Source organism: Hypomesus transpacificus, chromosome 3, assembly GCF_021917145.1.
Source record: "Hypomesus transpacificus isolate Combined female chromosome 3, fHypTra1, whole genome shotgun sequence".
NCBI lineage: Eukaryota > Metazoa > Chordata > Actinopteri > Osmeriformes > Osmeridae > Hypomesus > Hypomesus transpacificus.
This window is the reverse complement of record NC_061062.1, coordinates 3,546,177-3,560,204: the sequence shown is the minus strand read 5'-3', so window position 1 is coordinate 3,560,204 and position 14,028 is coordinate 3,546,177. Positions and strand designations below refer to the sequence as shown.

The 14,028-nt window shown below is 46.3% G+C and overlaps 1 protein-coding gene and 1 long non-coding RNA gene across 2 annotated transcripts; one reads left to right on the top strand and one right to left on the bottom strand.

The window, feature by feature from the left end:
* Nucleotides 1-19: 19 nt before the first annotated feature.
* ehd4 (EH-domain containing 4) lies at nucleotides 20-11,734 on the bottom strand. Its single transcript, XM_047052040.1, has 6 exons — nucleotides 11,198-11,734; nucleotides 8,512-8,688; nucleotides 7,064-7,161; nucleotides 4,417-4,829; nucleotides 2,658-2,822; nucleotides 20-1,785 (listed from the first exon to the last, which is right to left on the bottom strand). The coding sequence occupies exons 1-6, from the start codon at nucleotides 11,425-11,427 to the stop codon at nucleotides 1,228-1,230; spliced, it is 1,641 nt and encodes a 546-aa protein (XP_046907996.1). The 5' UTR covers nucleotides 11,428-11,734; the 3' UTR covers nucleotides 20-1,227.
* On the top strand, nucleotides 10,721-14,010 carry LOC124489650. Its single transcript, XR_006958785.1, has 3 exons — nucleotides 10,721-11,142; nucleotides 11,220-11,304; nucleotides 12,952-14,010. It is a non-coding gene; the product is annotated as an uncharacterized LOC124489650 (long non-coding RNA).
* The last annotated feature ends 18 nt before the right edge of the window (nucleotides 14,011-14,028 follow it).

The window sequence follows — 14,028 nt, the reverse complement described above, 5'->3', positions numbered from 1 at the left end:
CCTCCATTCACTGGTCAAGTACAGCGCGATTGTTTAATCAGTATTCACAAACAGTCATTTACAATGGCAAAATACTACAATGTTGAAGCTGTACAAGATAAAGGACTGAGATCCATGAATTATATTGTATCAATTCATTTCCCAGGGGCACTGGAAAATATCTGAGAGGATCAGTTTAGCCTGAGGACAGTTCAGCATAACATCATAAGAAACATCCCATCAAAGACCAGAATGGGCCATGATACCACTAGTTTGTGAGGCTGACTAAGAACATTTCAACTAAACAAAAACGTAAAAATTGAGGATTATCAAAGAAACATTATTGAATACATTATAAAATGTAACATGTTCCAAAAATTAATTTTTTTTAATTTGCATATTTTCATAATTAATTGCTTCTTCTTCTTCATCCAAATCTGCTACAGGTATATCTGGCCAACTGAAAAAAAGGTTACAGACCTGGCATTTCTGCTTAGGCACATGGCTTTAAGGCAAGCTTTGTGTGTGACTTATGTGTCCTCAAGGATATAACTCCCATCATAGGTTTAGATATAGTAATGTTAATTTGTTACTCAAAAACAATGCACAATCTGGATGAAGGCCTACAGGAATATTTTACAGTGATAGCAGTTAAGTGATGTGAAGAGAGACAGAATGTATTTTCTCTCTGTGTGTACTCTTATGTTCAGGTAGTTAATAGCCTGTTCCTCTGTTGTCTGCTGTTAAAACAGGAGGACATGCTCTCTAACCCTGCAACAGTCCATCACACTAACTTCCTGTTTCTGAGTGTTAGACAGGAAGTTACTCGAGGGATGTTAAATAAACACACGTGTTGGGGAGCGCTTAAAAGGTTCACTTCTCATTGTATATTTTCTGACAGTAGATTACACATTCAAGACAATAAAAAACATAAATTCACTTTGACATTGACGTTTGAATCCTCGATATGTTAAACTAATCTCTGGATGCAAAGTAGTAAATGTCAAAAAGTGAGCAAAGACAATCAGTAACAAAGTAAGGCTTTGGTTCCATGTTCACAGTCACTGCATGTGTATGTGGCAGTTAGTTGGGTGTTTACTCCTCATCAGGGAGTCAATTAAGGGGAGGCTTTTATTGTGAAAATCCTGCTCTTATTCTTAAATTCCCAACACATGAATGACATTCTAACCAAACCTGTGCACTCTCCGGACGTGAGTTTGTTAATAAGAAGGTTAATCAGCGTGTTGACTAGTCCTCCTCGTGGTTGTACAGGGTGTCTGCAGTGGGGTTCTTGCGGTGTGAAGGGGGGACCAGGTGTGAAGGCAGCTCTGCCGGCAGCTCGTACCCCTCCAGCTTCACCTTGATGAGATGCTGCGCCAGGGCAAACTCCTCATCGTCCAGCATCCCGTCCTTGTCGCAGTCCGCCAGCTTCCAGATCTTTCCCAGCACCGTGTTGGGCAGGTGCGAGTTCATCATCTCCTTCTTGGCGTTGACGCCTGCGATCTTCCCGTTAACGGGCATGAGCATGTAGAAGATCTCGTCGTACTTGTGTTTATCCCGGCTCACGATCCAGTCCTCGGTGTCGGCGCCGGCGCTGATGCCCTCGCCGTAGCCGTGTCCGAACGGGCCATCCTGAGTGTCCTCGAACGCCCCGCCTGACACCATCGGGGGCGGGGCTTTGCTCTCCTCATCACGGATCATGGTCATCAGGCCTGAAATCTTGTTGGCCAGCATTCTGTCAACGGACTCGATCAGTTTGATCTTGAGGGAGGGGAACTTGCTGAAGTCGTAGTGCTGGAGCTGCTCCTGTAGGGGATAAAGGGAGGGAGGATGGATGTTTAAAGTCTGGTTCATATTAAGACATGCAGTTTCAATAATGGAAATTGGCAGCTTTGGAATCCACCTTTATATCGATGATGAATATCTGCTTTAGTTGGCCGAGAAACATAGATACATAGAGAAGAACCTAGATTCAACAAGTCTGCAGGATGGGATGATGAGAACACAAGACCAGAGGCATTTTAGCTGGACCACAGTGAACGGTCACTGGGTCCACACCATGGGAGGACAGAACAGCAGATCCACATCAGCTCTTGGGAGCCAGTTAACCCTCGGCATTGTGAGCTATGTTCTCTCCACCAGCTGTACTGCTGCAGCGTGGTGTACAGTTATGGCGTGTCTGGTTCCCTGTAGTCATGTCTATCCCCTGTCCAGTTCTCGTATGCTGAGACGAGGGACCCCAGTCTCCAGCAGCTGCGCGGCTCCATGTCCAACTACATTTAACAGGTTCTGTATTCTTCTCTCCATTTCAAGGTCTCCGGAGAGTTCTATAGACCAGGACAAGGTCTGAAGCCACCTCTGCCAGTCCCTTTCCTGTGAAACATGAACGTGGCACCAGCATTTCCGCCTCCCTTCCTCTTTGGTGTCTATTTGGAGCACTTCCACCGTATTTCTGACAACAGCTCGTTCATTTAAATCCCATGAGGGGTGTTGAACGAGGGCTGGCTTCAGGAAAATGGGTGACAATCCCTACAGCAGCTGTTTTTTTGCTTCTTTCTGGAAAATATGTATCAAACTTAAGCTAAGTTTTAAGTTTTTATCGCCCAATCCCCTCATTCATGGTTGTTCAATCTTTCATCTCTGCATGTATGCCTCCCTTTCCCCCCTTCCCACCAGACCTGCATCTTGCCGACGTTGGGGAAGTCTCCAGGGGAGATGTGGTGCTCTCTCTGTAGCAGTGTGTAGATTTCTGGAAGCCTCATGATCAGTTCCTCCTTCTTCTTCTCCTTCCCAAACAGAGACGGCATCTCCTTCTTCAGGTAGCTGATGATGTAGGCGTGCACCTGGTTGGGAGAAAAGGAAAGGAGAGGGAGAAAGAATGTTCATAAAGTCAGTGACAATAATCAGACCTAGGAAATGGAGGATAAAACAGATTATGATTGAGCCGTCTACAAAATGAATGAAAATCTCAGAATATGCTTCTTGTTGTTTGGAGTGAATCTTAACAAAAACCATCAGGCTCAATATTATTAAACAGGCCTTGCAGCTCTTGGTGGATCTTAGTACAAGGCCCTCTTTGCCAGATGTGATATCCAGTTTGACCCTGAGAATATTGGGCTAAGACGTTATCCCGGTAGTAAGGGATAAGTAGCACAAGAGAAGGTCGAAATACTGTGGTGCCTCTCTACAACTGTGTTCCGTCAGCTCCAGCCTTGCCAGATGGTTATCTCGGATTGGCTAGTCCCGCGGACAACCCCACCTTGACCCTGTCCCTGTCCCTGACAGAGCAGGGGTGTGTTCGACAACACCGCTGTTTATGCAACTACTTCCTCAATAAAGTGTTGCGAGCATTGCAGGATGTCGGCTTGCGGGAGGCTGAGTTCCAGGAGGAAGAAGTCTGAATGTTTATTCCTCCTGGAAACAGGGGCTTCGGGGAAGGCGGGAGACAGGGCCGAGCGGTGTAAATATGGTGTCAGAGAGAGGATGGGGGGGAGAAGAGGGTTTGAAAGGCATTTCGAGGACTGTGGGTGTGGGAGGAAGGAAGAGCGAGGGAGTGGAGATGGGTGAAGGTGCAGAGGCAGAAAGAGACCAGGGTTTATACGTCATGCATTTCTTCAACTGAGTAGACAGGGGGGGAACTAAGGGAGGGGTTGTCAGGACAACCTTGGTAACAACCCCCCCCCCCCCCCCCCCCCACTCCATCCCACAGTCTCACAGCCAGCCACATGGCAAGGAGCGAGGTGGGAAGGAATGCCGGACTGGTGATGCTGGATTCCTGTCTGGCCCCAGGGAACAACCCAGCGGAAAAGAGATAAGGCCATTCTCCATCCCACTCTCAGTCCTGCCATGTTTGAGCTCTTTAATAGCCATTTAATCGCAACACCGTTCCATGGAACTGGGCTGCATCTCTATCCTGAATAGTTGTTCCCTTTCCAACCATTTGGTAATCACACAGGTCCTTAGAGCAACACATGACTTCATCCAAAGGTCAACACATGAATCTGTCAACCAGACTTGACGCAACACTCGCAAGGAGACACCTCAGCCTAATTTTCTGTCTTACTGCATCTGCGAGGGGAAGGAAGTGAGGACTGTGTGGAGGGAGCAGCATGTTGGAATGGGACGCAGCCCTGCAGTGAATGGAGCCCTGGGTTGGAGGAAGCTCAGAGGAAGTGGTGACACAACAATAGCAGGCGTAAAAACAACACTAGTTTCATTGGTCAAAAGAAACACAACAGAGTCATCAGGTGGTTCAAGGTGCAGTCATCATCTTGAACCACCATGACTTATACATCCCAAATACAGGAGCTGTGGTCTAGAGTGTGTTACTACCCAACTACAGCATCCTGGCCAGATGGGCTTGATGTAGACATAGAACATGGTAATAAAGTCCTGTTTGTATGAAGTGAAATCACGCCTCCCGTCTGACGCGGTTACCTTAGCAAGGCGGGCTCGCTTTATGAGGTCGTTGAGCTTGCGCAAGGCGGCGTTCCTCGGCAAACTCTGGATGTCTCTGAACAGGTCTTGGGTCTCCGCCTCGAATAGCCGGCGGTTTTCGGAGTTCTGGAGCGGCTTGGCCCAGAAAGATCCCAGGTAGACCCGGGCCACCTCCGGCGTGTTGATCACCTTGCCAAGCGACCACATGAGGGCGCCGTAGACACGCATCAGCTGCTGGGAGTCCACCTGGTCGGCCTTGTTGAGGACCACGCGGATCTTGTCGTCCTGCCCGCGGAACGCCTTGATGGCCTCAGAGAACTCGTCGGAGATGTCCAGCTTGTGGGCGTCGAACAGGAGGATGATCCGGTCCACGCGCTCGCCGAACCAGCGCAGAACCTCGGAGAAGTCGTAGCCTGAAGGGACAGGACAACAGAGAAAACAGTGTTTAACACGTACGGTAGCGGGCCGAGGAAATGAGGAGCAATGCTCCAATCACAGACTAGACAGTAGTACTAGGGTATGATTTCACACAGTTTCACATTCCACACCAGCAGAGAAGCACAAGCCTGCATTCCTGCTGTGCTGCATCTCCCTGCATGGGTATTACTGCCGTACAGATGATTTTCTTTGATAGAAATGTCTTGTTGATAGTCGATTAAAATAGGACCACCTTACTTTGTGCTCCGACCTCAGCTCTACAACCAGCTATCCACCCAGCCATCCAACCAGTCCTCCAACCAGCCCTCCAACCAGCCCTCCAACCAGCCATCCAATCAGCCCTCCAACCAGCCCTCCAATCAGCCCTCCAACCAGCCCTCCAACCAGCCCACCTCCAGCTCCACCTCCAGCATTTGTTCTATAGTCATATCCAGAGTTTACACAAAACACAGTAAACACACACCCGCAAGCATGACCTGGCACAGAGGTAAGTTGACTGCAGGCCACCTGCATTTGGACCTCCTTGCATAAATAAACCAGGTTGTGAATGTACTGCCACACAAAGACAGGGCAGGGATCATGTTACACCAGGCGTATCAAGTGTTGGCACCGTGACAACAACTTTAAGGAGGGTGTCGACTATATGTAACACAATCAAACAGGAACGAACTTCCCAGACAAACACAACTGGCTGATGGGCCAGTGTGCCCTTTTAATAGTGTGAGTAGAGCTTTGATGGCGTGAGGGCCAGTGCATGTTTTTTTAATTTCCAGAGGGGAAGCAGGTAGGTGGGGGGGGAGGGAGAGGAAACATATCTACAATGAGACCACCATCTTACTATGCCAAAACTGAATAGGAGAGAGAGGGAAGGAGAAGGAGAGTTTACAGGGGAGAGAGAGGGAAGGAGAATGAGAGATTACAGGGGAGAGAGAGGGAAGGAGAAGGAGAGATTACAGGGGAGAGAGAGGGAAGGAGAAGGAGAGATTACAGGGGAGAGAGTGCAGGCGAGGGAGGTGCTGCTTGAGAACTGTGGGAAAGATGATGATGTCATCATGTAGGGGGGAGGGGGGCGTGGAAATGTCTTTGAAAGACGACATGTCCAAAGCAGGCTGAATAGCATTTATAGGGCTTTATCTATTTATAAATATGTACATTAACAAGAAGCATGCAAAGGAAATAATTAAGAATGTTTTGTGTTAAAAAGAAACTTGTATTCACAACATCAACATGCCATCATGGCATGTTTCTCTTTATTTCAAATTTTACTTCTCATTTAAGAACTGGTGAGTTGGGAACTCAACAATGATGTAATTAACCTTTTACTCCTTGATTCCTAACTTATCTAGGTTATTGCATCATCCTGCATCTGACGCTCATTTCACATACAGACAATAGAAAAAGGACTTGAGCATTCAGCTCCAAACCTCCAATGATGTAATGACCGTATGTTGAGTCACCAGAAGAATTTAAATGGCCAGTGCTTGAGGAATACAACTCAGCTGAGACAGCAAAACAGTTCCAGATGCAGGAACGCCCTTCCACCCCTCCCTCCATACCACCCTTCACCCCTCCTTCCCTCCCATCCATCCATCCATCTCTGCTCCACAATACAGGCTACAGACTTCTACTCTCTCCATCTCTCTCTCTCTCTCTCTGAAAGGCCATCCCACCCTCCCTCAACAGCGCTGCGTTACAGACACAGCTTCTCTCTCCTGGAGGACAGAACTCAACCAATCTTCTGAACATAATCTGTGGTGACTCCAAAGCTGCTCCCTGCTGCGAGGGAGGGCCCATTCCCCATAACATTAGAGGTAGTATGGACATAGGTCCTAAATAAATGACACCTGGCAACACTATGGTTTGACAGCTGATCAGACTTTTGCTCAAGTGTAAATATAGAACTTTTTCATGTCAAGGTTCTATTGAGGGATCTTTCTTCAGAATAGAAACCTAGCAATGCAGTTGCATCAGATTAACCAATCTCACCGAAGAGGAAGCGAAAGAGGGAACTAGTTGGTCAGCAGGTGTTCAAACCTCACTAACCCAAAGGTCATTGTTTTCTATTAGTTCCCTGCATGGAAAGGGATGATGTTGCTAGCCTTGTGCTACCAACATCTCCTCTGTAGCTAGCCTGCTAGCATCTACCTATTATGGGGCAGTTAGCATGAAGCTAGTTTGATGCAAGCCTGGGGCAGCCTTGGTCTCTGACCTCTGCTGATGCGTTGCTTCTCTCCAGACAGGATGCCCGGAGTGTCGATGATGCTGATACTCTGTAGCACTTGGTTAGGCATCTGGGAACAAATAAACCTTGAGGGAAACAAGGAGACAGAGACAGAGAGAAAAAGGGAAAAGAGAGAGATGTTTATGTTTATTTTGGGAAAACAGACAATCAATTTTCCGATATTCAGACACCTTGATCACTTTCCCTTTCTAAATAATGAATGTGCGTTGGAGGCACAACCTACGTTATCCTAACATTTACAGTAGATGTCCTGTTTTGATATCAGGTAGGCTAATGATATTCCAGTACAGTATCTAACTAAGAACAGTACACAGACCTCAGGCTATTGTTGTTGACAGGAAGGACTATGAGAAGGTATGCAGACATGGCTGCCATCTTAAAACTATAAATTCATTGGTGTAGAACAACAGAGTCGGGCGGGCGGGAAAACACACTCCGAGTGACACGCGGTGACGCACACAGACTTCCCTGGGGAAACAATGAGTATTGTGGATGGTTCCTCTGTTGTGCAGGAGAGCCTCCCCGGTAGGAATGTCTTTGACCTCACCTTGGTCAACTGTCACTCTGGCTCTTATCCACTTCCTCTCAAGCACAGAAATATCCAGGCCGAGGAAATACGCCTCGTCGGCCCGATGTTTAAAATTAAAACCCAGCTCTTGTGGTGCCTGCCAGCCAGAGAGGCTGCTGAAGGTAGGATCAATGGAAGGGTGACCGAGCCGTTTCCTGCTCTCTGGGTGTTTGTGGAACAGAATGACAGAGATGTCAGAAGGCAAAGGCCGAGACAGGAAGCAATGGGACAGAACTACCAAAACAGGCCTCACACCTTGGCTGTTATTAACAGTTAGACAAATCCGTCTGGGTCTGGGTCCGGTCTGCTCTCTAGGGAACGAACAGGAGCAGCATTCAATCAAGGACACAACTGTGTGTCAGTTTCCATTTTACTCGCGTGAACGGAAAAATATATTTACTGTGTCAGTTTGCACTTGCTTACACAAACTGTCTCTTTCAGTGAGCAAACAGTCATTTGGATATTAAAACTACAGTACACCCTGTTCTCATGTTGCTTGATCAGGTTCAGGCCCCCAGTGATGTGTGTACAGCACAGCAGAACAGGTTGTGATAGTTACTGGAAGAAGTTTATTAGACTTTGGAGGAACATTCTTCCAATCACACTGTACACCTACCCAGCAGGGACATTTTCACTAGCACCAGAACCCCTCGAGAGCAGAACACAAACTGCTGCCTCAGTATTGTCACCAGAATCAGTCACAACACAACGCTGCAGTACGCTAGAACACAATACAGTTTAAACACCATTTACCGTAGTGTGCCTATCTATGGAATCTTTTTTTTTTCCTTAACAACTCGCTATAAACCTCTCTAGACCGATATCCACAACCAACTGGCTCTCTCACCTGTTGAGGAAGGAGTTTCCAAAGGCGTTAAGTTTACGGAAGGGTTTCTTGGGGTCGACGACCAGGGCGTTTCCAGGGACGACGCCCTCGGTGTCCCCGTGCATGACGGCGATGAATCCATCGGTGGTGGGCTCTGGGCCGATCCGCATCCCTGGGAAATCCTGCTCCAGCAGGTACCTGGAACACACACACACACCTGCTAGTTACACACACACACAAAGTACAGGCGCACACACACACAAAAACTGCTATTTGTTAGATAAACAGTAGAAACAGACACATGACAAGCGTCATGTCAGAAACAGCTAGTTACACAATGTGTAACACAAAGTAGATGCGGTATATTGTACAGTTACTGATGATCACACTATCTTCTAACTGTTGGATCAACCACAGCTGTCCAGACACAGTGACATTTGCAAAAGGCCTACTTCTCCATGCAAATAAATGTGAGTACCAGATCATGATAAACTACGACATTGTGTTTAGGGAGAGTTCAGGGAGGATTCTTTTTCTCCATCCTCACACATGCAGCAACATAAATCCACGTTGAACTGATGTTGCACAGATGACGGATTTCACAAAAAAAACGACTGAAGTCAAAAATACAAAATAAACTGAGTGCATCACTTTTATCAGTATTCCAAAACTCCTATCTCTTTCTCAGTGTGTGAGAGATCCAGGGTAAGTTCCAGGCCTGACTGGAAACCAGACTCTGTTCTCCCTCTGTGCCAACCAGCGGACATCAAAGCTGGCTGCTGGGTTGATATATGTCCCTTAGACCAACAGAAAACAGCCAGGCTCATGGTGTTGTTCTTCCTGCCCTGTGTGACCATGCTAGGGATCCTCTCCGCTTCCTGAGGGAGGATAGGCCGTGTCAGAGGTCCGAACACAGACCCGGGGCTGGGGACAGAGGTGGGGAGGAAGGCATGGGGCAAGGGAGGAGAAAAGGAAGGAGGGAGCCAAGGATTGGGGGACTGGGAGAAGAGAGGGCCAGAGAGGAGGGAGGGGAGGGAAGGGATAGGGGGCAGAGAGAACGATGTTAAGGTGGAAAGAAGGGATAGAGGGATGGGGGGGGGGGGGGGCGGAACAGTGTAATGCCATCCACTTCCATGCAGAGGACATAAATGTGTCATTACTATTACAAGTCTGTCTCCACGGTTACTGGCCTGAGCTCCCATGATTCACAGCATTCCTCTCAGGGTGGGGCCACGGGTCTTTGGGTAACTGCTCTGAACTACAGAACCGAAACACTGGTTTTTGGGTAACTGTTTACAGGGTTTCCCGCAGCACTTTGCAGTTAAGGCGGCCGCCTTAACAACACACGCCTGCCGCCTTGACTACGTTTTTTATTTATTAGCGATATTCGCCGTGTTTCCGCCAGTTTTCTCCCTTTCATTCAAATGGCAGTCTCACTTCTCTAGAGAAGGGAGGCTCACTTCTCTAGTTTTTGGAGGAGAACCCCCCCCCCCCCCCCCCTTCTGCGGGAAACCCTGGTGTAGGACTACATGACTGAAGCACTGGTTAACTTGAGATTGAGAAGTTGAGACAACAACAATTTAACAACATGAACCTCAAAAAAGTGCAACGTTGCAAAACGCTGCAATAGGAACTGAATCCTGGCCCTCAAGCCCAAGAAATTCCGGCGGAAAAGGTGGCAGTAGTTTAAGTGTGCAGCAGGCTCACAGTCAGCACATCTATTATGCCGGTAACCTTACTCTGAGTCCTATAAACTGGCTTAGCTAACTCCCAACCCAGGCCGGATTATCTATGAAGCCATCATTTTCTATGCCATTTTCCTGTCTGTACATGATCTGCAAGGTGAGCCAAGATGGCGATCCCCTGGAGACACTCAGGGGTGTGTTACCGACCTCATTCTCAGTGTTGTGTCAATTACTATCTCATCTCTGCAGCTGCCTGCGCGTTTAGCTTCTCTCTCTGCAGACAGTCAGCCTGCATGTCTTATCATGCTGTCATCAAACTGACACAGTCACTCCTGGCTAGTCCGGATAGAGAACATGCTTGAAATTGCCATTAAATAGAAACATTCCTGGCAGCTTTCTTCTGTGGTTGACCTCTTGCAGGGTCAACCACAGAAAGTTTCCTAATGCTTCCCTGGACTAAGATTGGCCTGGTGCCTAGATCTCCCTGATACCAGTATGTCCCCCCCCCCCCCCCCCCCCCCCCCCCCACCCAGGAGACGAACATGGGGATTATATCATATCAGCCCAGAGAGACAAAAGGGTTAATTATCAGCTTGTAACTCGTGACATGAAACCTCTGGCAAAGTAGCCCAGATCTAGGCTTGAACCCTCCACAGCTGACCTGGGGGGGGAGGAGTGCGGTCTCACCCTCTGAATCAGGCTTCACTGGCTCAGACGCTGAAACAGAATCTAGCCAACATACACATAACTGTCAGATAGCTTGGAATTAAATTAAATGGACTTGAGAAGCATTGGTCAGAGGAGCGCAACTTAATGCTTTGTCCAACAGGTGTCTCTAACTGCGAGGGAGGGAGGGAGGAGGAGGGTGTTTGACATAATAAATACACAAAAAGGGAACATTATTGTTGGTTCCACTTCACAGTTGATTCATGGGGATTCAGGACAACGTTATCACAAAACTGATTTCGTAAGAGATTTGATTAAAGTTGTTTGTGTAGGTCTGTTATTGACATAATCTTTACCTGATGAACGTTGTTTTCCCAGTGGAGTACTGGCCGACAAGGAGGACCATTGGTTTGCTCTGGAAATCTGCTGCCTCCAAAGCCGGAGAGTGGAAATCATGAAAAAGGTACGTTTCCTCCAACGGTAATAATTTCTTTGAATAAAGAGCTTGAAGTCCCTCCGTTACTGTTTGATACATCTCGCCCTCCTTGTTTCTCCCTCCTTGTTCCTTATTCACCCAACTGAACATGACGGTGGAGATGCTCCGCTTTAACTTCCCAAAAACAGAAGTAACAATCAGATTTCGTTGTATTCTCGGAGCTATCAAGTTTAGAGGAACAATCGTCACTTTTGCTTTCAATTATCAACAGTTCACGCGCTCTTGTTACTGTTTTATCAAGTCGTTCTTTGACGACTCACGAACGTGGCAGCTGGTCTCCTGCTGTATTCTCTCCGACGCTGCGCACAGTGACTCCTCTGTGCGTCGCCTTCACACACTGGCGCACTTACCTGAACACCGCCATCGCCCTTCCCATCTGACGTAGCGGCGGACAGGGACTCGATATTCATGAGGGAAAACTACTGTAATATTTCATAGAATTAATCATTCATTCACTCATTACTTACGAATGACAACATGAATGGATTCCTCATACAAAAGTAGAGCCGTATCCTGATAAAATGTATTCGAAATATCCTTTTAATTATCCTTTTAGTAGGGCCATTAAGATCATAATGATTTAATCATTCATGCATATGTAATGCATTTTATGCAACCAACATTTTTTCCTATTTTGATATACATGCACGCATACTGCTTGAATACAAGGCAGTTCAGCACGGTTGCCAAGTTATTTAATAATGGGTATCATATGGTTGCCTTTACATTTTGGTTGAGCAGGATCAGTGATTTTCCAAATGAAGGGAGGGCAGAATAGTTAAGAGTTGTTGCTATGCTACCCTGACATCTAGTGGAGAGAGACACACAGAAAAGAGAGGACTGCATCCTCCACAAACTACAAAATCAATGTGACAAATCCCATTTGTTGAATACCTTTTTAATATTACACATTCAAACATAACTTGTGCAAATAACAATCTTCTCCACCATGAAAAACAAGCTGACTGACTCAGTTCCATTGCAGCTGTAGGGGTTTGAGTTCTATTGAGGCATTTTCTTCCCAACAGTGTAAAAAAACTAAATCCATAGGATGCACAGCATCTGTTTTCAACATTACAAAACAATGTATATAAAGATACAAAAAGGCGTAACAGTCCTTTATCTGTGGTCTTCTTCATTTTGAGTATAGAGTTCTAGTCAGACTGACAGGACTGCAGCACCATCGCTGTATCAGTATCCGTGCTGTTACCTTACGTGAGGTCTACCACTTCAGATACAAAACGGAGGTTCTGTATAATAACATTCAAAGTGTTAATTTAACACCAGTACTGTTTATATAGGTCTATTCTCTGTTCAGAAGTTTGGGGTCCCTTAGAAATGACCTTGTTTTTGGAAAGAAACTTTGAATTAATCCTTGAACGCAACTCTGAGTTTGACTTTGATTACACTTAAAATGGCCCGAAGCAAAGAACATTCTTTTAAACCTCATAAGTATACTCTTATCTAAGAGATGATTTATTGTATGTACCTTCCTGCCACAGTAAATTCCATTGTTTGTAAACTTACTTGGCGAATAAAGCTGATTCTGAAAGCTATTTTATGTGAGAAATTGCAGAGAAACTGTAAGAATGCTGTGTCCTACTTCCTTCACAGAAAAGCACAAGCTGGCTCCAACCAGAAGAGAAAGAGGAGTGGAACTGAACAATAAGATAACAGAAGCCTCCCAGGTCCTCAACTGGCCGCTTCATTAAATAGTACCTGCAAAACACCAGTCTCAACAGTGAAGAGGCAACTCTGGGATGCTGGCCTTTGCTGGTTGCAAAGTCAAATTCATATCTCAGACTGGCCAATAAATAGATTAAAAAGTTTGCAGGTGCCAATTTTTATTACTATTTCTAACCGTGTCAATATTTTGTAATAATTTTGCTATATTTCCTATTCTAACTCGCTGTGTGTATGTTTTGATGAAAAACCAGGACATTTCTGAGTGACCTCCATCTTTTGAACAGTAGTGTAGGCCCATCTCATGACAGTGGATCACATAAACACTTGACGAGTAAAATGAACACTCCTGGTGTTAAAGGAACAGTCTGAAATGTACTGTGTCGACAAACACCAACATTTTCTGCTAATAGGAAAGGATGTTAGCAAATGAATCAACATCATTCCAAACACCAACACAACATGGACACACACACACATGGTTCCATTCTGTACTTGTCAACGTTGTCATATAGTGACCAACACTTTACCGGCAATGCAAACACAACAACATACAGGACCACTAACATTGAACCTTGGTGCTCATTAGATATGGGCTTGTCTTTGAGGCTAAAGATAAGTCAGTCTTAGCTTTCCAAAGAGGAAGATATATCATATCTAATATTAATAATAATAATAATTTTACATCTATCATCAGCATTCTATCGGAGCTATGGTTTTGGTAGACTGCTATAATATACATACACACTGCAGCTGTAGTTTGATGATGGACAGATAGCCCATCGAGTCAGCCAGGCCTGGGAGTCCCAGTCTCTCTTAACCAGCTCGGATCCCCTCAGAGTAAGATACATCCTGGAGGTCCAGACCATCACCATGGTTACAGCCTGCCGTCTCTGTGAAGCTCTGGCTGCTCTCTGTTGTCTGGGGCCGAGGGAACACATCCTATCCCCCCCCCCACCCTCCCCCTCCCCCTCCCCCTCCCCCTCTCTCTCTCTCTCTCTCTCTCTC